Raw genomic sequence first — 19,918 nt, forward strand, 5'->3', positions numbered from 1 at the left:
TGCAAGCAAAGATAAGGGAAGAAACGATCTGCGATTCCGTGCTCGTCGCGGCAAAGAAAGGTGCGAAAGATGATACAAGTATGAAGGGGTATAGAGCGAGGACCGGTACGCTCGTGTTGTGAAGAATGAAGCTGACGGCCAGACCACTGAGACGATCAGACGCAGATGGCTAGCAGCATCGACACTGCCAACGCTGCCGCCACGTTCGACCGTCTTGTCCCTCGAGCGCGCCGTGTGCCGCTGGTCGAGATCTGCGATTTGGACCACGGCAGCGGACTACCCTTGACCGTGACGCTCGACACGCCTGGGCCCGAAATCGCCCCCGTCGCCCCTTTCCTCATCGTCCTACTCGCCGCGGTTGGATCGAACGCGCTCCCCACCGCGCCTTCCGATGCGTTCGCCGAGCTGCTCCTCAACGTGGGACTCTCCAACAACCATCCTACCGCACCCATGATGTGCTGTTGAAACGCCTCATCCTTCCACATAGCGTTTGTATGTCCGAGGGCGGTGTAGAAGCTTCTTCCCTCGCCTCCTGTCCCTGCTGTCCCCTCTCGAATCTCCTTTTTGGTTGGATCTGTTCCACCGCCGACCTTTACGTGTCGATTGTAGTCCAGCTGGTTGCCCTCTTTCCACCATGCTATCGGATGAATCTCCCCCTGCACGCGTGCTCGTTGCTCCACCGTCTCCACTGGGTCCTTGTACGAACCTTCATCCGCCGTAATCACATACTGCTTCCCCAGCAAGGAGGGGTTCGAATTGAAATTGTACATCTCATCATACACCCTCCATGTCGCATTCAAATGTGCGGTGGCCGGGTGGGAAGTGTTGACGTTGAGCGTGGCATGCGTGATTTGGGGGTGGTAGTTGAAAAACGCGCCTACGAGACGACCGTACCAGCTGTAGTGGTAGAGTGCATCGCACGCCTCGTGCACACCCAGGAAACCGCCGCCCGCTTCGATGTACTCCCGCAGAGCATTGGCGCCGGTGGGGGAGAGAGCCTTGCCAGAGACAGAGATGAAGAGAAGTGCATCGAATTGTGTGAGGAAGTCAGGGGATTCGAAGTCAGAAGGATCTTCGGAGTGGACCGTCTCGATCGGTGGGATGGCCGTGGAAGAGAGGTGCTCGATGACAGAGACGGCTGTGGGGATCGAATAGTGACGAAAACCTTGCGTGTAGGTGTAGATGAGGATCTTTTTGGCTGCTAGTGCGGGCGGCGTGAGGAAGCAGAGGAGGATGAGGAGCGTCCATGCCACGAACGGTGGCAGCGCGGTCATCGTGTGTGCAAGCAACTCAAGGCAGTGCTGAGCGAGGGCTTGGCTTACCGCGACGACGGAGACTTGACTAGCGGTGCTGACAGCTGAACATCGACCGCTGATCCGATGTGAGGAACAGATGGCCCAAATAACGAATAGCTGCCGCAAGTAGGCGGGTTCGGCGTCGTTGACTTGGTAGGTCGCTGCTCAATTGCGGGGGATACCGTCGGATCGCCGCGTACTCAAGAGTAGGCTCGGCGATAGCTGTAGTGCCAGTCAAGGCCAGGAAGCTTGCCGATCTGACGAAGCGAAGAGTGAGTCCAGCTGGGAGGTCGAGAGATAGCAAGGAGCGCTTCGAAAGCAATGAGGTCGGGATGTGGTGAGGAGAGGCAGACGGGGTGGTCCTGACAGGCAGTTGAAAGATGATGAAGCGCATATAAGCGACTGGGGAAGCACAGCAGAAGGAGCGGAGTGTAAGGAATGAAGGTATTGATGAGGGAGAGGAGGAAGCGATAGGAACAAGTATGATGACATTCGACGTTCACGCCCAGCACAGCTGGCTCTGCGCCACGGCCAGGAGTGCGGCTCGGTTACAAAGAGGCACAAAGGAGGCATATGAGGGGCAAGGCATAGGCAGAGAGCGAGAGGACTGTCCGAGAGCGAAACAAGACTGGCTCAGAGGCTTATAGAGGAGGACCGTGGCATGCTTGGCGGCTCGCCGCAGGACGGGAGGAAGAATGAAGGCTTAACGAGCCGAAGAACGCAAAGGAGGGCCACAATTGACCGTTCATGAGGTGAGAAAGAGAGGATTTGTCGGTGTCATCGGCTGCTCATGATCGTACTGCAATGAGCAGCCTGGAGGGGACATCGCTTAGCTCCGTTGCATAAACAACGAAGCACTCGATCTTGCATTGCCGGGCACTGACCTCGTTGCTCTCATGTTCTTCGGGGCCTGCCGCAATCTTCGAGGCGATGTGTCGACTTCGAACACAGGTACCCTTCTCGGAAATGTAGCCAACCGAGCGACCTGAAGAGGCGGACACGAACGGAAAGCCCTGCAGGAGCAAGATGACAATCGCACCTGCAGCAAGGAAGGCCTGCACGCCCGCAGTAGTGGCAAAGCGCCTTGAACCTTTGTTTGCAAGCTGTCATCCGGCTGGCAGGTGTGTTTGTCTGAGTTTGGAATCCAGCAGCGGACCAAGGAGCGCTGGATGACAGATGAAGGAGGTTCTCGCGCTCCTCAGTTTCATTTGTCGATCCCTTGCTGCAGAATGCAGATCAAGTGGAACATGCTCGGCTATGTACGACAGGTCGACAGCGAACAAGCTACGCGTTGGAAATTCGTGCCGACAGCGTTCTTCGAGGGGCGACCGCTGTCAGGGATGGCAAACTTCTGGAATGCAGCAAGGAGCAAGCGAGGTTCGGCTCTCGCAAACCCTGTGCTGGAATCTGCAAGGTTGTCGTCCTGCACGCTGCTCGCTCGGAGTGTGACATCGCCGTGCTGATACCACGTCGCATCGTCCAAGAAACCATCTCGGCAGCGTCGGGTCGATCTTTAACCGCAGCCTTGGCTGAAGATGCTGTCCGTGTTGCTTTCGTCAGACCCTCGTTCTGACACAAGCTGCAATAAAAGTGTGATTGCGATCACTCTGGGTTCGGGGGTGCCTTGACGTGCCTAGTGGCGTTGAGGAGTGACTGCCAAGCATGCTCCCTGGCCTGGCCCGACATGGCTTGCGAAGTGGCGAGCGTGAGGCACGAGCTGGCGCGCTCGAATTTTGTTAACTTGTTAGACTCTGTCTAGCAAGACAAGCGAGGAAATGGACCTCGGCACGTGACAGAGCCAGGGTCTTTCTGAAATTTTTCGGAAGTTCCTTCCTCAACGGTGCTCAATGCTCCACATTCCTTCTTCCTTGCCTACATCCTACGAGCCATCATCCTCACCCTCCTATCACATCACCACAACACAGGCTCCGTACGGTATCCACGGCGGCGCATCTGCTATTCGTGCAAGCTCGACGACCTCGACATTCTCACCTCGATAGCGTGCAGGGCAGCAAACGCCCACACCAGGCGCTGAAAGCATCTCGCATCCCCATCATCACCTCATTCTGATCGACGAAAGCCCGCCACCACCACCACAATGGAGTACTCGTCCCTCCGCCCCGTAGAGCAGCGCTCTACCCGCCCATCCTCGTCGCGCTCTCCCGAATCCCACTACTGGCGCACCTTCCGAGCCCCCGTCTTTGTCAAAGAGCTCGCGCCCATCACTTCGATCCACTTTGTGCCTCCCGTCTCGGTCTACTCGACCACCTCTCCCGACGATGACCCGACCGCCACCCCTTCCGTCTCCACCATCGGCTCGACCTCTACGCAGCCGACCTCGGTCACCGCGCGCCAAAAGTTTGCCGTGACCACCGGCGCCCGCGTCCAGATCTACTCGATGCGCAACAGCCGCGTCTCGAAAACCATCTCGCGGTTCAAAGACGTTGCGCGCTCGGCCAACTTTCGCTCGGACGGCCGGCTCATGGTTGCTGGTGACGACAGCGGGCTCATCCAAGTGTTTGATACCACCTCGCGAGCCATTCTGCGGTCGATGCGCGGACACACGGGTCCTGTGCACGTGACGAGGTTCTCACCGAACGGGACGCAGATCATGTCCGCGTCGGATGATAGGACGGTCAGGCTGTGGGACGTGCCCGAACAGAAGGCGGTGCATGTGTTCGAAGGGCATGGAGATTATGTGCGATCGGCGGTGGTCAGTCCGGATAACCCGGCGCTGATGCTCTCGGGAAGTTATGATGGGACGGTCAAGCTGTGGGACGCGAGGACGGACGGGTGCGCCATGAGCATGACCCACGGTGCTCCGGTGGAAGACGTGCTGGTCTACCCAACAGGAGGAGGAGGTGTAGCATTGTCCGTGGGTGGACCAGTGATGAAGGTGTGGGATCTCATGATGGGCGGGCGGTGCATGGCGTCCATCTCGAACCATCAAAAGACGATTACGTCGTTGTCGCTGAGCGTGCACTCAGGAGCGGACTATAGCGCGAGCAACGCGGACAGCGTGGGTGGCATGCGCGTGTTGACGGGTGGACTGGATCATTTGGTCAAGGTATACGATCCGGCGCAGGAGTTCAAGGTGACGCACACGATGCGATACCCTTCGCCAGTCCTATCCATGGCGGTGTCGCCGGACGAGTCGCACATCGCGGTAGGTATGGCGGATGGCACGCTCTGCGTTCGGAAGCGCGATGTCAAAGCCTCGGAGTTGGAGCGCCGCGAGTCGTCGCGTGCGGCGATGAACGCGGGCGCGTACGAATTCTTCCTCCAAGGCAAAGCGGCGGCGTCCAACCTTCCCTCGGCTGTCAACGTGCGCAAGACGACGGACGACATCCGCGTGGACAGTGTGCGCAGACGAAAGCTGCAGGACTACGATCGCTTCCTCAAGGCGTTCCGCTACGCCGATGCGCTGGATGCAAGTTTGCGAAAAGGTGTCGCGCCGAGTGTCACGTTCGGGCTGATCCTGGAGCTCATCCACCGCAGTCCACGTGGTAGTCTCGATGGGCTCCGAAGGGCAGTGGCGGGGAGGGACGATGTGACGCTCGAACCCGTGCTCCGCTTCCTCCTGCGCCACGCGGCGAATCCCACCTACGTCGAGTTGGTTTGCGACACACTCAACGTCATCGTCGACACGTATGCGAGCGTCATTGGCCAGAGCCCGCTGATCGACGATCTGTTCGGCAGGATCTGGGCCAAGGTCAGCGACGAGCTGCGCCTGCAGAGGGAGTTGATGCAGGTGAGGGGCAGCTTGGAGATGGTCTTGGCGGCGACGGCGTTGGGTGCGGCTGGAGTGGGTGCGTGAGGAACCAGCAGATGCATGCATTTGCTCCAATCACTATCGATGTGCAGCAGTGTGCGCGTGTGTTCGCGAGATGAGATCAAGATGAGAAATGTCGTCGCAGAACAGACAGACAGGTCAAGAATCGAGACGTGAAAGGAACTCAGCCTCAAAATGGTGACACAAAAAGGCGGCCCAAAAAATCACGCTTGCCGCACAGCTTGATTCGGCATCACAAACACAGACACGAGAGAAAGGAAGAAGCAAGATGAGATTGTCCATAGCAAGGCATGATCAACCGCGGATGGGACCGCGCTTTGACCGGAACGAATCGTAGCTAAAAGTGGTGAAAGAAACGAGTGCATGTAGAAACGAAAACGAGAGGTCGGAACCAAATCGAACAGTCGGCAAGACATGGAACCTACTTCATGCCGTTCCTGACGTTGTCCCACTTAGAGTAGGGGTAGCTGATGTGGTTGAGCGTCGAGTCGAGTACGCCCATGTTCTTGGCGCAGATGGTGACGATGCTCCTATCCGCACCTCCCTGGGCCTTAGTTGCGTCACCGCTAAGTTCCCAGAACATGGCGCCCCTCAGTCGCTTGTTGACAATGTACTGGCACTTCAACAAGACATTCTGAGGAGTATCATAGCTGATAAACTCCCTCTTCTTGGCATCGTAGCTCCAGGAAGCGGCGATCTTGGTGTTGATCATCTCCTTGGCACCCTTGACGGGCAAGAACTTGTAATCCCAGTTACCCGCCTCCCACGTACCCTGGCCTGTACCGTTGTAAGGCTTCTGCGGGCCATCGGTGTTTTCGAAGCCACGTCCGTACAGCGGAATGCCGAGGACGAGCTTGTGGCTCACCACACCTTGGGCGATGTACCAGTTGATCGCGTTGTCCGCCGAAGGAGGTTGACCTTTGATCGACCAAAGGTTAGCCTGATGGCCCGTGACGGTGGACCAGGAGCCGGCGAAATCGTACGCCATGAGGTTCCAAAAGTCGAGGTACTGGTCCATGTCCTTGGCACGCAGCTTCTGGTAGTGATCGGGTCCACACGGCGCTGCGATCGAGAGGAGGTACGGGTTGGCATCCTTTTTCTTCTGCTGGTGCGCGGTCAGACCGGCGCGAAGCTCCTTGAGGAGGGACACGTAGTTGGCCGCTTGCGCGTCGTTGTCGGGGTACTCCCAGTCGATGTCGATGCCGTCCAGTCCGTCGTTTTCGAGAATGGTAATGGCGGAGGAGACAAACTTGGCGCGCTTGTTGCGGTCCGACGCCATAGGTGCAAAGTGCGGCCCAAAAGTCCAACCTCCCACCGAGAGCATCAGCTTTAGTGCCCGGTTCTTCTTCTTGAGCAGCAGGAACTGCTTGAAGTTGCCATAGAGGTTGTTGCCACTGTCATTCCAGGAGTCACCGGTGTAGTGCAGCTGCTCGTCTGCCCACAGGTCCGTGAGGATGCATTCGCCCGTGTTGGGGTTCACATCGGCAAAGGCGTAGAGGACGTGCGTGAGGTCGCACACGGGCACGTCGAGGGGCGAGTACTTGCGGCCGTAGATGCCCCAGTTGGTGAAGTAGCCAAGGTTGATGCGCGGCACGATGGCGCCGTTGGTGGTGAACTCGTGGCCTTCAGAGTCGGTGATGGTGGTGGAAGGGTCGGCGGTGGTAGGGGGTGTGGTGGGCGCCGTGCTAGGAGTAGACGCGGCGGGAGTGGTGCCGGCCGAGGTCGAGGGAGCGGACGCAGCAGGGGCGGTGGTGGTTGGCACCGTTGCGGCGGGGGTCTGGGGCTGGGTGGTGTCAGCGGCGGCGTAGGCAGCAGGCTTGGTGGGCGAAGGCGGGAGCGAGGGCGACTTTTTGGGCTCCTCGTCGAATCGCTTCGACATCTTGTGTTTCAGACCTGGTATGCGAAGGGCGAAAGGTCAGTCATCGTTCCTGTGGACGACATGCTGTGCACTCGAGTGATGCTTACCTTTGAACATGATGGCCTGCAAAAGCGTGACGCTAGGGGGTAGTGCGGTGTGTAGTTTGCGGAGGTCTGTTCGAGGCTCGTATACGCGATGAGCTCGCTGATGATGATCTCTGTCGACGACGACGACGTGGGAAGGAGATGATGGTGGTGGTGAGGTCGGAAGTGGAAGCTGAGCGATGAGGGGAGAAAGAGGCGCAGGAATCGGACTGTGTAAATAGGAACAGGAGCGGAGGTTGAATGCAGCGTAGGAAAGTGGGGCGGTCTGGCTCTTGCAAGGCAGCGTCGAGGACGAGTGACGACGTTGAGTGGACCACAAGGCGAGGACTGCAGTGGACAGCATCAACAACTCGAACGAGAATCTACCTCATCCCGAGACGCTTTTTTGGTCTTGGCTGTGAATTCCACACCGCGGAAATGGACAGCTTTCGATCTCGAACTCGCGCCCACGCGCACGTCCACAACACCCTCCTCGAGAGAAGCGCAGTTTGGATTTTTGGCTTTGAACCCCTGTCTCTGAACCAGAAGAATGCATCGAATCACTCGCAGCGGATAGCAAGCTTGTCCTGAAGTGGCATGGCCTACATCCTCATGCACCACCATCAGAGCGTTCAGGGACACCGTTCAGGGATGAGAACGCCAAATCTTGGCTCAGCCTTGGCTCCTATCTATGCGCAAGCGTACGTCTTTCATCGTGGATGAAAGTTTGATGGTGACGGCCGACGAAGGCACCCACTTGACGGCGTTGAGCTTCTGAGCCGCCTCTCAAATCGCGCGTGGTGTGGAATGAATCTCATACGCACCCCCTCTTGTCCCCCCTTGCGGCATGTGGTATCCACAATGCATCGCAGAAGCGACAACCACCACAGGAGTACGAGGAATGGCAGGTTGCATGCGCTTCTCGGCGTCGACTTCGGAGGCAGCAGGCGAGGGATCTCCATGCGATCGGCACCTGGTTCCAACTCCGCCCGCCTTGGCTTCAACTCTACGCTGCACCTCATGCTCGCTGCCATGTCGATCTCCTTTTTGGCGAGACCAACACCGGCGAAATTTGCCAAGGTGTGAGATCGACATGTTGCCAAAATTGCCAAAATTTCCGGCCGATTGGAAATTCTGCGAGAAGGGTCCGGCAATCTTCGGCTTGAACCCTTGTGGGACGGCAGGGTTGCGCGGACCTTCTCCACAACTCTTGACAAGCTTGAGCTTTCGCCTTCGAACACCACCAAGATCCGATTCTCGAGGTACCGATCGACCGAGCCTCCTAAAAGGTGTCAAGATCTGAGCTTATCTGGCAACCATCACTCGCTGTCATCAGGAGACAACCGATACAATGTCGACCTCGACCCCTGTCTACGCTAACCTCCTCCCGCCCTCGTGGAAGGTCAAGATCAGCGAATGGCTCAAGGAGGACTGTCCCTCATTCGACTGGGGCGGCTTTGTGGTCGGCGAGGCTCCTAAGCGCGCCACACTCTTCTGCAAGAGCGAGGGTATTCTCGCCGGCGTCCCCTTCTTCGACGAAGTCTTCAAGCAGCTCGATTGCAAGGTCACGTGGAACTTCACCGAGGGCGAATGGCTCAAGGTTGCTACGGAGGGCGGGAAGGTCAAGATTGCAGTAGCGACGGTGGAGGGTCCATCGCGTAAGATTCTGTTGGGTGAGAGGGTGGCATTGAACACGCTGGCGAGGTGTTCGGGTATTGCTACTGCGTCTGGGCTGTTCTTGCAGAAGGCGCGGGCGGCAGGGTATCAGGGCATCGTAGCAGGAACACGAAAGACCACACCCGGATTCAGGGACGTTGAGAAGTACGGCATGCTCGTCGGTGGCGTAGACATGCACCGCTACGACTTGAGTAGCATGGTCATGCTCAAGGACAACCACATTTGGTCCACCGGTTCTGTCACCAACGCCGTCCACGCTGCGCGGTCCGTCTGCGGCTTCTCCCTGCGCATTGACGTAGAGGTCCAAAGCTACGACGAGGCGGTCGAAGCCATCCAGGCAGGTGCAGATGTGATCATGCTCGACAACATGGAGGGAGAGTCGCTCATCAGCAACGCAAAAAGGTTGAAGGACGAGTTTTCCGCGAAACACAAGTTTTTGCTCGAAAGCAGCGGAGGGATTGACATCGACAACGTTCAGCAGGGAGGTCATGTCGACAACTCGATCGACATTATCTCGACCAGCTCGATCCACCAGTCGACCAAGCACGTCGATTTCTCGCTCAAGATCGATCCTTCCTCGTAGATTTGCCAATACAACAATCTTACAGCGGACGACTCGGGTGTGCCGACCATCGAAAGACGGACCTTCCGGTGATGACAACGTGATTCGGCATGGTTCCCGACTAGGTCCCTACTTTGAACGAACGGGCCACAAAGGTGTTTGCGGTGTCTGCACATGAGAGCGTCTCCTTCCTCACCATCATCCATCTCCTGACCTCGTCGATCGGCGGGCCATGACGAGCACACAACCAGCCGTGCTTGCGCGCATCGATGAGCTGATCACCCATTTTGTGCGTCAGCTCGTCTTGCAGGATGCGGCTCTCCAACAGCCCACGCCACCATTGTCGCTCTCCTCCGCTGACTCGCAAGCGTCATCTAGCGATCGACCAGCCAAGCGACGCAGAGCAGCACGAGAGGCAAAGCCCAAAGTGACACCCATGAGACTGCTCAGCTTCGCCCAAGATGGGGAGCGGAAGGAGAGCAACGTGTCGTACCCACCGTCGAGCGTTGCGCGACTGAGACGGTTTGGTGAGCCTTTCCTTCTCCCTTCTCTTCAAGGATCGAGCTCCTGACGAATCCGCCAACCGCTCTCACGCATCAGCTCAGATCCTTAAAGTGCTCTCTCTGATCCAAACCAACCTGCTACGCGGTACACTGGTGACCAAGCGGTAAGTCATCCCCTCTCGTCCCCTGCCTCACTGCCTCTCAGTCCGCTGACCAGCTTGAAAGAGATCAACACGGGGAGCAGGGACATCTTCTACCAGTGCCTCCAACTGTTCCGCACCCAGGCCGCGTCGGACCGCATCATCAACCAGATTGTCACCTTGCTCGGCTGTGCGGCTCGGGCGGAGCTCAACATCGTTGCTAGCCCACGCGGGATGATCGCTGGACCGCTAACCCTGGTGCCACCGCGGCAGGAAGCGATCAAGTGTAGGGCGGGACAAGCGCGATTCATCCCGCCCGAGGTCGGTGTTGGGTGGAGAGTTGACCTTCAATGCACGCCGGAGTGCGCTTCTGCAAGGTGTGCGCATCTCGTGCTGGTGGTGGAGAAGGAGGCGGTGTTCAAAACCCTTCTCCAGCACCAGGCCTTGGCTTCGAATGCCAGCTCGATAGATTGGGGACGAGTCGTCATCGTTACGGCCAAAGGCTATCCAGACCACGCCACACGCACACTGCTACGTCTGCTTTCGTCCTCTCAGTGCCAGTTCGGCCGCGAGATTCGGGTGCTGGGACTGTTCGATGGCGATCCGTACGGCGTGCACATTCACCACCAGTTCGGGGTACAATGGCTCGGTGTTGATGTGGAAGACTTTCTTCCCCCCAACGAAGGTGGGGCATTGGTACAGCTGCGCAACGACGAGCGGACGATGGCGGTGCGTCTGCTCCGCACTCTGCCTCGAGACGAAGTCGAAAAGAGGACGAGGTTGACAACCATGCTCCTGACGGGGTACAAAGTGGAGATCGAGGCAGCGTACGACGTTTCCTCTGGCCTCGTCGGGTATGTTGAGCACAAACTTTCGGAGTTGTCATGAATGCATATCGTAAAAAATTATACACGAGGAACGGTCTCTCGGTCTGGATATTCGATCGAGGTGTCGAGCCCGTTGTGACCGTGGGGCTTGTACGGGTTGCCCTCGTCTTCGCGGCCGCTCTGCACACGGAACGGTCTCAATCCCTCCCGCTCTTCGCCCTGCGTTGGTGCGTAACCCTCTTCGCCCGCGCCCATCATCCGTTCATTGGGGATGCGGGGCGAGTACGGCTTGTGACTCTGCGCATGGCCCAGCGGGGGATAGTAGAGCTTGTAGCTCCAGTATGCTACTACCAGCCCCAAAAGGCCGCCAGCAATGACGTCGGTTGCGTGGTGTCTGTAGTCCATGGTGCGGCTGACGGCGATGAGGGTGGCAGCCATGAGCGGGGTGCCGCATAGCCAGGCCGTTACCGCGTGCCCTCGACGGTCGAACAGGTGCAGCTTGCCGGCGAGGTAGAGCGAGAGATAGGTGAAGCCTGCGAAGGAGGTCGAGGCGTGACCCGAGGGGAACGAGCGGAAGCCGTCGCGGAGGATCTTGTTGTCGACGCCGACGGTGCAGATGATGTCGGTGACGAGGCCGTACGGCGAGGCGTTGACGGAGCCGGGAGCCGGTTGACACCTGTCGATCAGATCCGGTCGAGGTCGGCCGACTGTGCACTTAATGATTGTCGTGACGGTCACAGTGAGTGCTTGGGCGAGCACGAAGCCGAGCAGACCGTTGTGCAGGTCCCACACCGAATTCGAGACTCCAAGTGAAAACCCAACGATGATGATCGCAGGGATCAACACCGCCAGCACGCCAAGCAACCACGTCGGCACCCGCTCGTGCACCGCATACGTGTGCTGAATGGATGTATCCGTGAGCGAGAACTCCCGTCGGAAGCCGTGGACGTTGTTGATAATCGCCAGCAGACCCGCAAGAAGGATCGTAATGATCCAGTCGGGGAGGTAGGAGCGGAGAAGTTCGAGCTTGCGCCGACGTGTGATGGGGGTGTGGTGCGATGACCAGCGCAGTTGCGAGTAGAGCGACTCGCGATTCGATTGCTGCTGGCCGTTGCCTGTGTGCGACGAGGAGGAGGCGGTGGGTGCGTGGTCCGTCATGATCGCATCCAATCCAACAGTCGGGTATGTTCTAGGATGGTGGTCGTCCGGAGGGAAACGTTCGAGCTTAGGAAGCTTTCACTTCAGGGGGCTAGGGTTGACAGATTCGGCCCGACTGAGAAGGTGCCAAGCGTTAGAGTGGAGGCTTTGCGCCGTGGTCGTGCGAGGCGGTGCGCACAAGCGAAGTGGTGTTGCGATTTCTCTACGCCAAGCATGAGCCTAAAACAGATCACGTTCAAATTCAAATTCGAGGACCCACCCTCGCTCCGACCCCGGAACCACGACTCCCACCCGAAAAAGTGGGAGCATGGCAACGCGTGCGCAGTCCCACGGTTCATGGTGTGGAGTCAAGGGATCGGTTTGACTCAACTGCTGCAGATGGTCCATATGCGCCGTCATTGTTAGACACTTCAAGCCATGCTTGCGAACCATGCTTGCGAAGAGGAGAGCCGTGAAATCAATGTGACACGAACGTGCTTCATGTCATGTGCTGACTTGGCGTGCAACGGGACCACCTGAAGGAAGTAGAGGCTTGCATTTCGTTCGATCTGACTGTCAGGCGGCCACACCGGCTCCGCCTCTCAGACCGCCTCCGCCGCCGGCAGCCACATCCCTGCCGTTGATGACGACCCTTCCGCCTTCTGCACCCTGCTGCCCCCTTCTCTCGCGCTCCCCCATCCACATCAGCACCCGATTGCACGTGACCAACACATGCCGCAAGGCCCTCGTCCACGTCTCGTCGCTCCCGAATTGCAGCCTGATGCTCGCCTCGCCGATCTTGTCCTTGTTGATCGCATGCGGTGTCTGGAATGCACCGTCCTCCCTCGCGGCAAAGTCGACCACCTGCTTAAGACACGCCAGGAAGCCCGTTTGGGCGTGGTCGAAGCGTCTGCTTTGCAACAGACGGCCAATCTGCCAATCGGACGAGCCGTAGAGTTCGTAGACCGTCTTTTCGCCGCTTTCCTCTCCATCTGCTGCTTCGGCTGCGTCAGTTGCTGCTGAGGAAGGAAGGTAGGTGGATGCGGACGAAGAAGCGGATGAGTAGTGCTGCGTGCGCGCATCTTCGTAGCGATACACAACGCTAAATGAACCCTTGGGAATGAGGCGGTAGCCACGAAAAGCGATGTTGAGCTTGCGAGAGAGCACGTCGAGCAGCAGCGCCGTTTGTCCCCATGCCGCGTTGATCTCGTTCCACTCCACCGGTTGCCCGGGAAGCCTGCCGAGACGGAGACCGTTGATGGTGGCAATGCCGCCTGAGTGGCCGATGCAGAAGGCGTCCGTGTAGACGTTTGTCGCTTGCAGCCGGGCCAGCAGCTCTTTGTCGTGCGCCACGGCCATCGCGAGCGACGCCTTCTCCTCTTCCAGCTTCGACAGCGTCAGCGAGTGCGAAGAGTATTGCGACCAGAACCGTTCTTCTTCCTGTTGCAGCGCAGCTTCTTCTTCGGCAATGGCTGCGAGTTGCGCTTCGATATCTAATCGCGCAGCTTCGGCTTCCTTGAGCTCGCCCAATGCGGTCGACTCGTCGGTGATGAGCTCGTCGATCTCGTGTTGCAAGCTCTGGCATTCCTCTAGCTGCTGCTGTCGTATCGCTGCCGTGTCCTGATCACTCTCTATCTGCCTTGCTGTGGATGAGGAGAAAGACCCGCGACGTTGAAGGCTGGACCGTGCTGACGATGGCAACACCTTATATCTGCGCAGCTCGGCTTCAAATGCGAGGTACGAGTCGCGCTGCGAGCGCACTTGCGACATTTGCGAGTCCATAATGTCGAGCAGCGTGTCTGTACATGCTTTGCAGAGTGGATGATCGATGACCGTCGACGAGGAGCTGCGAGATTTAAGATTCTTCTTGCTGATCCGCGATGCTGACGGTGATCCTTTGCCGCTTTTGGCCACAGGCGGATGCGATAGCAGATCGAAGAGCGCCGATGAGGCGGCGAGTCGTGCGCTTAGCGAGTTGGCATCATTTGGACCTTCGCCAGCAGTGGGCTTTGACGTCGAAGCGGCATCCTCTGGCTTGTCTGTGGATAGAGCTGGTATCCTCGATGATGATGATGATGCCTTTGAGTTCAAGGCGTGGCGCGGCGCGATGAAAGAGTCCTGCACGAGGTCATACGCCGATTGATTGAGGTCGAGATCCGAGGAGACCGACGGATGCAACAGCAACGGCTGCCGACAGCGCTGACAGCTCCAGGACATGATGTCGTTGGAGCAGAATGCTCGCCTTGAGGCGATGCTCTGATCGGATTGACGGCGTGGCGAGATCGAAATGGTGGAGTGCTAAGTCCAAAGTTGGCCAAAGCGAAGTGCAGCACATTTCAGGGTCCAGACGCGCTCCGCCTTTCAGAAACCTCAAAAGTGACACCAACGCACGTCACTCTGGCAAGTCACGTCCTCGCTCCCTTTGCTCTGTCTCATCACCACCCTCGCCTGGACGTCGTCGCAGCGTAGCACTTCATAGCTCTCTGAAATCAGCCCCCATGTCTCCGCAGCCTGATCAAGCCGACCGTAAGCGTAAGCTGCCGCCCTCAAACGAGGAAGCTCCCCGCGCAAACCCTGTCGACCCAAACTCCAGACCGAGCCCTATCATCGTTGGCAGCTCTTCACCACCTGCAGATTCCAGTGTTCCTACCTTCGCGTGCACCAAGCCGGACCATGCATCGCTCGCTTTCACGATCGAGGACATGTATAGAGCGAGCAGTGCCGACTGGGACGAGGTCAAAGAACCAGACTTTACCGACATGAAGCCCTACGAGCAGGACGCGGAAGAAGCGAACCGCCAAGCTATCGAGCACCATCATCGCAAGATCAAAGACTTGTTCATCAAAGTCAAGGAGACTCATCCGGAACTGGATCTGACCGACGTTTCAGATTCAGACGGCGAAGAGGAGGGCTTAGATGAAGATTCGGAGGCAGAGTATTCCGAGGAAGAGGAGTATGAATAAGAAGCTTCTCCCTTCAGTGCCTGTGAGTGAGATCCTCTTTGCGATGTCTGCAAGACGGTCACCGAGAAGTGTGAACCGACAAGACGTTTTAGGACTACGTCAAAGGTAGTCTGAGTACGCCGGCGTTCAAAGAGCTGTCTCTTTGGAAAGCGCGCATTGGTCACCGCGCTGGTTTCATTTGCCTCACCACTTCCAGGGACGCGCTCTGCTGCGCAGAAAGTGACACTTTGTTCGACAGGTCACGCCTCGCAATCTTCCTTCACTACCTCACAACTACTGCCATCCCTCAAGACGACTGTTCCTTTGCGGATCTTTCGGAGTCGCTTCTCATCCTAGCATTCGTCATGCCGCCGCCGCAACCTGATCAAGTTGACCGCAAGCGCAAGCTGTCGCTTTCCAATGTGAACGCCCCCCGCACCTGTCCTGCCGGCCTCAATGAAAAGCCCAATCCCATCAGCGTTGCCAGCATGCCGCCTTCTGCTGGACCAGACACCGGGGCGTGCGAGGTCCTCAAGCCTGGATACGAAACGCTCGTCAGGAAGCTGGAGCAAATGTATCGCGAGAGCCGCTCTGAGGTCAAGGAGAAGAAGCAAGAACAAAGGAACATGGCCGGCTACGACCATTTCCAAGTGGAGCAAGTCGAGATGGAGCTGTATGGAAATCAACATCACCACAGCAAGATGAAGGCGTTGCTCAAGACGATCAAGAGATCCAATGCCGAGCTCGTTCTGACTGACGTGTCAGAGACTGACATCGAGTGGGAGGAGGATTCATCGGAAGAGGAGGACTCGGAAGGAGAGTAATGCCAAGTCAATCCCGACAGCGCTTTGCGTGGAAAGATCCTCTGCGATGATTGTGAGCTGGTTTGTGAAGAGCACGAGTCGTTCATGAAGGTGGACTGGTGAGAGGTCTCGTAAGAGGTGACAGGAGGCCAATTAGGGGCCAGAGGGCTCGTGCGCTGCTGTACTTGCACTATGATCTCTACCTTCGTCACGGTCGTCTTTCGCCACGATTTACTCGATCACCATCTGCAGCAGAGCGCTTCCAAAAGCTTTACTGCTCGCTACTTCTGTATGTCGCCTCCTCAGAAGCGCCCTAGGCCTCAAGACGGCTCTGACAACGCTCCTTCCGACTGCAAGCGCCCCACGCCTTCGCCCGACAATAGCTCCTCTGGCCCCAGCGCCGCCCAGTCGAGCTCCGAGCCGGCGACCGTCGAAGCTGGTCCTGGCCCCACCTCCAGCGCTGCTGTTTTCCAGGAGGCATCAAAATGCCATGAACCTGCTCACACCGCAATTCTCGAAGAGCTCATGAAGCTCTACACCTTGAGTACCGGAATCAAGAAGGACCTCAGTTATGAACCGGACGAGCGCACAACCGCCGATCTTCTCATGATAATCCTTCAAGAATTGGACGACATCCACTGCATTGTCAAGAGGATGTCCAAGATGGCCAAAGACTCAGACCCAGAACTCGAATTGGTCGAGGGCAGGCCGGATCTGGACGAATTTCTCTACTACGAGGGTGCCGTCATCCGCTGGTGAAGAGGATACTCAGAGGGTGTCGTCGCGCAGGGTGCCAACGTGAATGCTGACGTGATCGTGTACAAGCTTGTGATCGAGTGTGCTTCCGAGCCTTGACGCTGCGAGAGAACGGCGATTGTGATTCGATCAGTCAGGTGGGAACGGTGGGACGCCGAGGAGTGGCCCCACCGGCGAGCGCGTCGAGGGCTAAGTCGACGCTTCATCCAAAAAACGTCTCCACACATCCTCTTCACTCGATTCCTCACCAACCCTGGTCAAGAAGCTTCCCAACCACTCTCTGGCCTCTCCAGCTCGCAACCCAGTGTTGACACTTGCAATGTCGTCTGCTACCGACAAGACTCAAAGCGTCGCCGACGTCGCCGCGGCCGATCCTGCTGCTGTCGCTGCTGTCGCCAAGCCCGCGACCCCCGCCGCTGAGCCCCAGTGCACCAACCCCACTCATCTCAAGATCTTCCAACAACTCATGAAGCTGTACAAGGAGAGCAGCGACATGGACAACTATGTCAACTACTGGTGGCAGGCTGACGACCTCCCGTACAAGCACGACATCCACAACATAATGTACATGGCAAACGACACCCACGCTAGCCTCAAGGCCGTTTGCCAGATGGTCAAAAACGTTCAGCCCGAGCTGGAGATGGTTGAAGCTCCCAAGTATGTCGATTCAGAGGAGAGTGAGGAGGAAGAAGAGGAGGAAGAAGAAGAAGAAGAGGAGGAGGAAGAGGAGGAAGAGGAAGAGGACGAGATTGAGGACGAGGAGAGTGAGGACGAGGATGAGGACGAGGAGAGCGAGGACGAGATAGATTCGAAAGAGGCCGATCCGAACGAGGCCAAGTCGAACGAGTCTGAGTCGAACGAGTCTGAGTCGAACAAGCAGTCCACGAGCAAGTGACGGCTGAGAACAAAAACCATCCAGGCAGCCAACTCAAACCTCACCGTCAAAATTGTTCTTCAAAGTAGCAAAGCAATGAACTGAGTTTGATCTCACAACAACTACGTACGCTTCCCAGCCTCGACCTGAGCCTGTAAGCTCTGCATGAGCACGGCGAGCCCGCTGAGCTGACTCGGGCTGAGTCGGCTGAGCACCACAGAAATATGCAGGATCTGCTGTTTCCCTCCTGCACCATCGGCGCTCGCCTCTGCAGTGCCTTCGCTGATTCCGAGAAGGACTGCGGGGACGCTCTGCGCCGGATCGATTGGGATTGGCAGGCCCTCGAGACCCTGTGGTTGTCCGTTGGCGCCAATCACGGGTCGGATGTGCGGGCTTGGTGTGGGCTGGATGCCTAATGCCGAGAGTCGAGGTAACGAGGCTACTGGGATGAGCAAGGGTATGGGGTGATTCGGAATGGAAGGGTTGGCGTTCGCTGCCGGGGCTGGAGCAGGTGCTGGTGCAGGTGAGGCAGCTGCTGGCGGAGTCGCTTTTGCAGTGCCATTTGCCTTTGGAGTCTTCTTCGGCGCCGCGGAGGGAGCAGGCGACGGTGAAGGCTTGGCAGGCGTCACAGCTCGCGGCGTGTTGAGGCTCGTCGCGCTGGTGAGCGTTGGATGCATTGTCGGCGGCCGAACCGTCATTGGCGAAGCTGCATTGCCGGGAGGCGATCCTCCAGGTGGTCGCACCTGCGTCGGCGTGGGTGGAAGCGTTGATGCGAAAGCTTCGCCAGAGTAACCGGGTGCTGGACCAGGCATCGTTGGCGGCACGGGCGATGCGGATGGCGGTGGACGTGTCATCGCAGCTGAACCAGGTGGCAAGGAAGGCGGCGACATGGCAGCTGCGCCTGCAGCGCCTGGTGTACCCGGTGCTGAGCCGGTCGCTGCTGGCTGCTTTGCCGCTGGCTTCTCCTTCTTCTTGCGCGGGATGGGGATCGGAGGCCCTCCCGGTGTGCCGGGCAACGGATGCTTGCGTGGCCTTCCTCGACCTCGATGAGGTGTTGGGCCCGGCGTCACGCCTGGAGTACCCGGGGTTCCTGGTGTACCCGGTGCACTTGCCGCTGCTGCTGCGGCGGCTGCAGTCTTTGCTTTGCTCTTGCTGGATGGCTTGACCGGTGTCGCCGCTGCCGTCGAAGGTGTAGCTGGCATCGAGGTAGTGGCAGGCATGAAGGGCGCAGACGTCGGAGCAGCCATCGGCATCGGTCCGCCGTTCATTCCCGGAGCCGTAGCGCCAGACACAGGAGCGAAAGGCGGTGCTGAGCCAAACGGCGTGCCTGGCGTGGACGGCATCGAGAAGCCATTGGGCACGGATGCAGCAAAGGGCAAGCTGCCGCCAGGAGGGAACGGATAGCCTCCGGGTGTGCTTGCTGGCGTGCTGACAGCCGAGTACGAGCTTGACACCGCAAACGACGCCGGCCCTGACGGTGCAGGAGTGGCACTCGCACTCGGCGCGGGCGAAGCTGCGGGCATTGCGGGTGCACTCGGTGGCTCTGGCGGAGGCGTATAGATGCCCAAGCGATGGCGTGCTTCGCGCTCTTTCTCGAGCTTGGCCGCTTTGGCAGCTGCTCTTTCCTGCTGACGTTTGACTCTCTCCAGCTCGCGTTCCCTTTCCCTTTCCCGCTCGATCTCGTCGGTGATGCCGAAGCTGAGGTTGATCTTTTCGGATGATTCCGCAGCATCGATCTGCCGTGTCTCTTCCATCTTCTCGAGCTTGGCCTTGAGCTCTTTGAGCTCTTCAATCTGCGACAAGACTTCTTCCCGATCATCGTTGTAGGCAAGCCTCTCAAGATGTTCGAGCGAGATTGATGTGTTTGGCGCGCGCTTGTGGGTGGTGTCGAGCCTGGTGAGTGTGCGTTGGAAGCGAGAAGCAAGCCCTTTCCGCCTTGCGAAGACAGACTCGGCCCAGTCCAGGGTGGGAAAGTTGGGCTGCGGGATGTTAGGGAGGGGCGTAGGAAGACTGAGCTCGTTGAGCTGGACGTCCTCCCCGTCTAGCGCAGTGTCGAGGTTCGTTTCAGCGCTGGCGTCTGTGTCGACTTTGATGGCCGACGAAGTCAACTCGGATGAAGCTACCGCTGCGAGCGCACTCTGCTCTGCCATGTCCACATCTCGGATCATGCTGCGTTTGAAATGCTCGGCATGCGCAATGCGTCGACGCTTCCGTGTTCTGACATCGCTGAGGACCGGGTCTTGCTTCAAGTCGAGTGCCTGCAGCAGATCTTGATGCGGGATGTTCCAGACGTGATACGGCAAAAGCCGTCGCAGTGCATCGCGAGCATCTATGAAGGGTGACAGGTCGGGTCGGAGGATTGCTCTGTGGTCTTTGCTGAGGAGCTGGTCGACTATGGAAGCAGGGTCGTCGTTCGTCCGCGCTTTCAAGTCGAGGGCATCAGCATCGCGAGCGTCCTTGTGCCGCAAGTCGGCGCCTTTTGATTGCTTGCCACCATGTGAGAGGGACGCTCGATTGACGTCGACCCGAAGTTGGGAGAGAGAAGCAGCTTGGTCTTCTTCTGGCTCCTGCTTGACGGCTATCGAGCTTGCAGCGGAGCCATTGACGCCATAAATGTGGTTGCTGCTGCTGCTGAAAGTGCTGCTTGGATCTGCTGATGCTGTGGGCT

At 58.1% G+C, this 19,918-nt stretch overlaps 12 protein-coding genes across 12 annotated transcripts; 7 read left to right on the forward strand and 5 right to left on the reverse strand.

Annotated features, from left to right (window-relative positions):
- Positions 1 to 155: 155 nt before the first annotated feature.
- On the reverse strand, positions 156 to 1,274 carry PSEUBRA_001271 (uncharacterized protein; the record flags this gene model as incomplete). The annotated part of the gene is made up of 1 exon (XM_016434560.1): positions 156 to 1,274. One exon carries the CDS (start codon positions 1,272 to 1,274, stop codon positions 156 to 158), a length of 1,119 nt encoding a protein of 372 aa, XP_016293939.1.
- Positions 1,275 to 3,393: 2,119 nt separating this feature from the next.
- On the forward strand, positions 3,394 to 5,112 carry PSEUBRA_001272 (WD40 repeat; the record flags this gene model as incomplete). The annotated part of the gene is made up of 1 exon (XM_016434537.1): positions 3,394 to 5,112. One exon carries the CDS (start codon positions 3,394 to 3,396, stop codon positions 5,110 to 5,112), a length of 1,719 nt encoding a protein of 572 aa, XP_016293940.1.
- Positions 5,113 to 5,509: 397 nt separating this feature from the next.
- On the reverse strand, positions 5,510 to 7,063 carry PSEUBRA_001273 (Glycoside hydrolase, family 18, catalytic domain protein; the record flags this gene model as incomplete). Its single annotated transcript, XM_016434559.1, has 2 exons — positions 5,510 to 6,981; positions 7,054 to 7,063. 2 exons carry the CDS (start codon positions 7,061 to 7,063, stop codon positions 5,510 to 5,512), a joined length of 1,482 nt encoding a protein of 493 aa, XP_016293941.1.
- A 1,317-nt stretch (positions 7,064 to 8,380) lies between these two features.
- On the forward strand, positions 8,381 to 9,289 carry PSEUBRA_001274 (Quinolinate phosphoribosyl transferase, N-terminal; the record flags this gene model as incomplete). Its single annotated transcript, XM_016434549.1, has 1 exon — positions 8,381 to 9,289. The coding sequence occupies one exon, from the start codon at positions 8,381 to 8,383 to the stop codon at positions 9,287 to 9,289; it is 909 nt and encodes a 302-aa protein (XP_016293942.1).
- Positions 9,290 to 9,500: 211 nt separating this feature from the next.
- Positions 9,501 to 10,799, forward strand: PSEUBRA_001275 (Spo11/DNA topoisomerase VI, subunit A, N-terminal; the record flags this gene model as incomplete). The annotated part of the gene is made up of 2 exons (XM_059464601.1): positions 9,501 to 9,757; positions 9,977 to 10,799. 2 exons carry the CDS (start codon positions 9,501 to 9,503, stop codon positions 10,797 to 10,799), a joined length of 1,080 nt encoding a protein of 359 aa, XP_059320851.1.
- Positions 10,800 to 10,816: 17 nt separating this feature from the next.
- PSEUBRA_001276 (Phosphatidic acid phosphatase type 2/haloperoxidase) lies at positions 10,817 to 11,896 on the reverse strand (the record flags this gene model as incomplete). Its single annotated transcript, XM_016434568.1, has 1 exon — positions 10,817 to 11,896. One exon carries the CDS (start codon positions 11,894 to 11,896, stop codon positions 10,817 to 10,819), a length of 1,080 nt encoding a protein of 359 aa, XP_016293944.1.
- Positions 11,897 to 12,451: 555 nt separating this feature from the next.
- PSEUBRA_001277 (Beclin family) lies at positions 12,452 to 14,092 on the reverse strand (the record flags this gene model as incomplete). The annotated part of the gene is made up of 1 exon (XM_016434567.2): positions 12,452 to 14,092. One exon carries the CDS (start codon positions 14,090 to 14,092, stop codon positions 12,452 to 12,454), a length of 1,641 nt encoding a protein of 546 aa, XP_016293945.2.
- A 281-nt stretch (positions 14,093 to 14,373) lies between these two features.
- PSEUBRA_001278 (uncharacterized protein) lies at positions 14,374 to 14,838 on the forward strand (the record flags this gene model as incomplete). The annotated part of the gene is made up of 1 exon (XM_059464602.1): positions 14,374 to 14,838. The coding sequence occupies one exon, from the start codon at positions 14,374 to 14,376 to the stop codon at positions 14,836 to 14,838; it is 465 nt and encodes a 154-aa protein (XP_059321135.1).
- A 344-nt stretch (positions 14,839 to 15,182) lies between these two features.
- On the forward strand, positions 15,183 to 15,641 carry PSEUBRA_001279 (uncharacterized protein; the record flags this gene model as incomplete). The annotated part of the gene is made up of 1 exon (XM_059464603.1): positions 15,183 to 15,641. One exon carries the CDS (start codon positions 15,183 to 15,185, stop codon positions 15,639 to 15,641), a length of 459 nt encoding a protein of 152 aa, XP_059321136.1.
- A 171-nt stretch (positions 15,642 to 15,812) lies between these two features.
- Positions 15,813 to 16,379, forward strand: PSEUBRA_001280 (uncharacterized protein; the record flags this gene model as incomplete). Its single annotated transcript, XM_059464604.1, has 1 exon — positions 15,813 to 16,379. One exon carries the CDS (start codon positions 15,813 to 15,815, stop codon positions 16,377 to 16,379), a length of 567 nt encoding a protein of 188 aa, XP_059321137.1.
- Positions 16,380 to 16,695: 316 nt separating this feature from the next.
- Positions 16,696 to 17,271, forward strand: PSEUBRA_001281 (uncharacterized protein; the record flags this gene model as incomplete). The annotated part of the gene is made up of 1 exon (XM_059464605.1): positions 16,696 to 17,271. One exon carries the CDS (start codon positions 16,696 to 16,698, stop codon positions 17,269 to 17,271), a length of 576 nt encoding a protein of 191 aa, XP_059321138.1.
- Positions 17,272 to 17,372: 101 nt separating this feature from the next.
- PSEUBRA_001282 (uncharacterized protein) lies at positions 17,373 to 19,418 on the reverse strand (the record flags this gene model as incomplete). Its single annotated transcript, XM_059464606.1, has 1 exon — positions 17,373 to 19,418. One exon carries the CDS (start codon positions 19,416 to 19,418, stop codon positions 17,373 to 17,375), a length of 2,046 nt encoding a protein of 681 aa, XP_059321139.1.
- Positions 19,419 to 19,918: the final 500 nt, after the last annotated feature.

The sequence above is a fragment of the Kalmanozyma brasiliensis genome (genome assembly GCF_000497045.1).
Source record: "Kalmanozyma brasiliensis GHG001 unplaced genomic scaffold PSEUBRA_SCAF13, whole genome shotgun sequence".
Classification (NCBI taxonomy): Eukaryota; Fungi; Basidiomycota; class Ustilaginomycetes; order Ustilaginales; genus Kalmanozyma; species Kalmanozyma brasiliensis.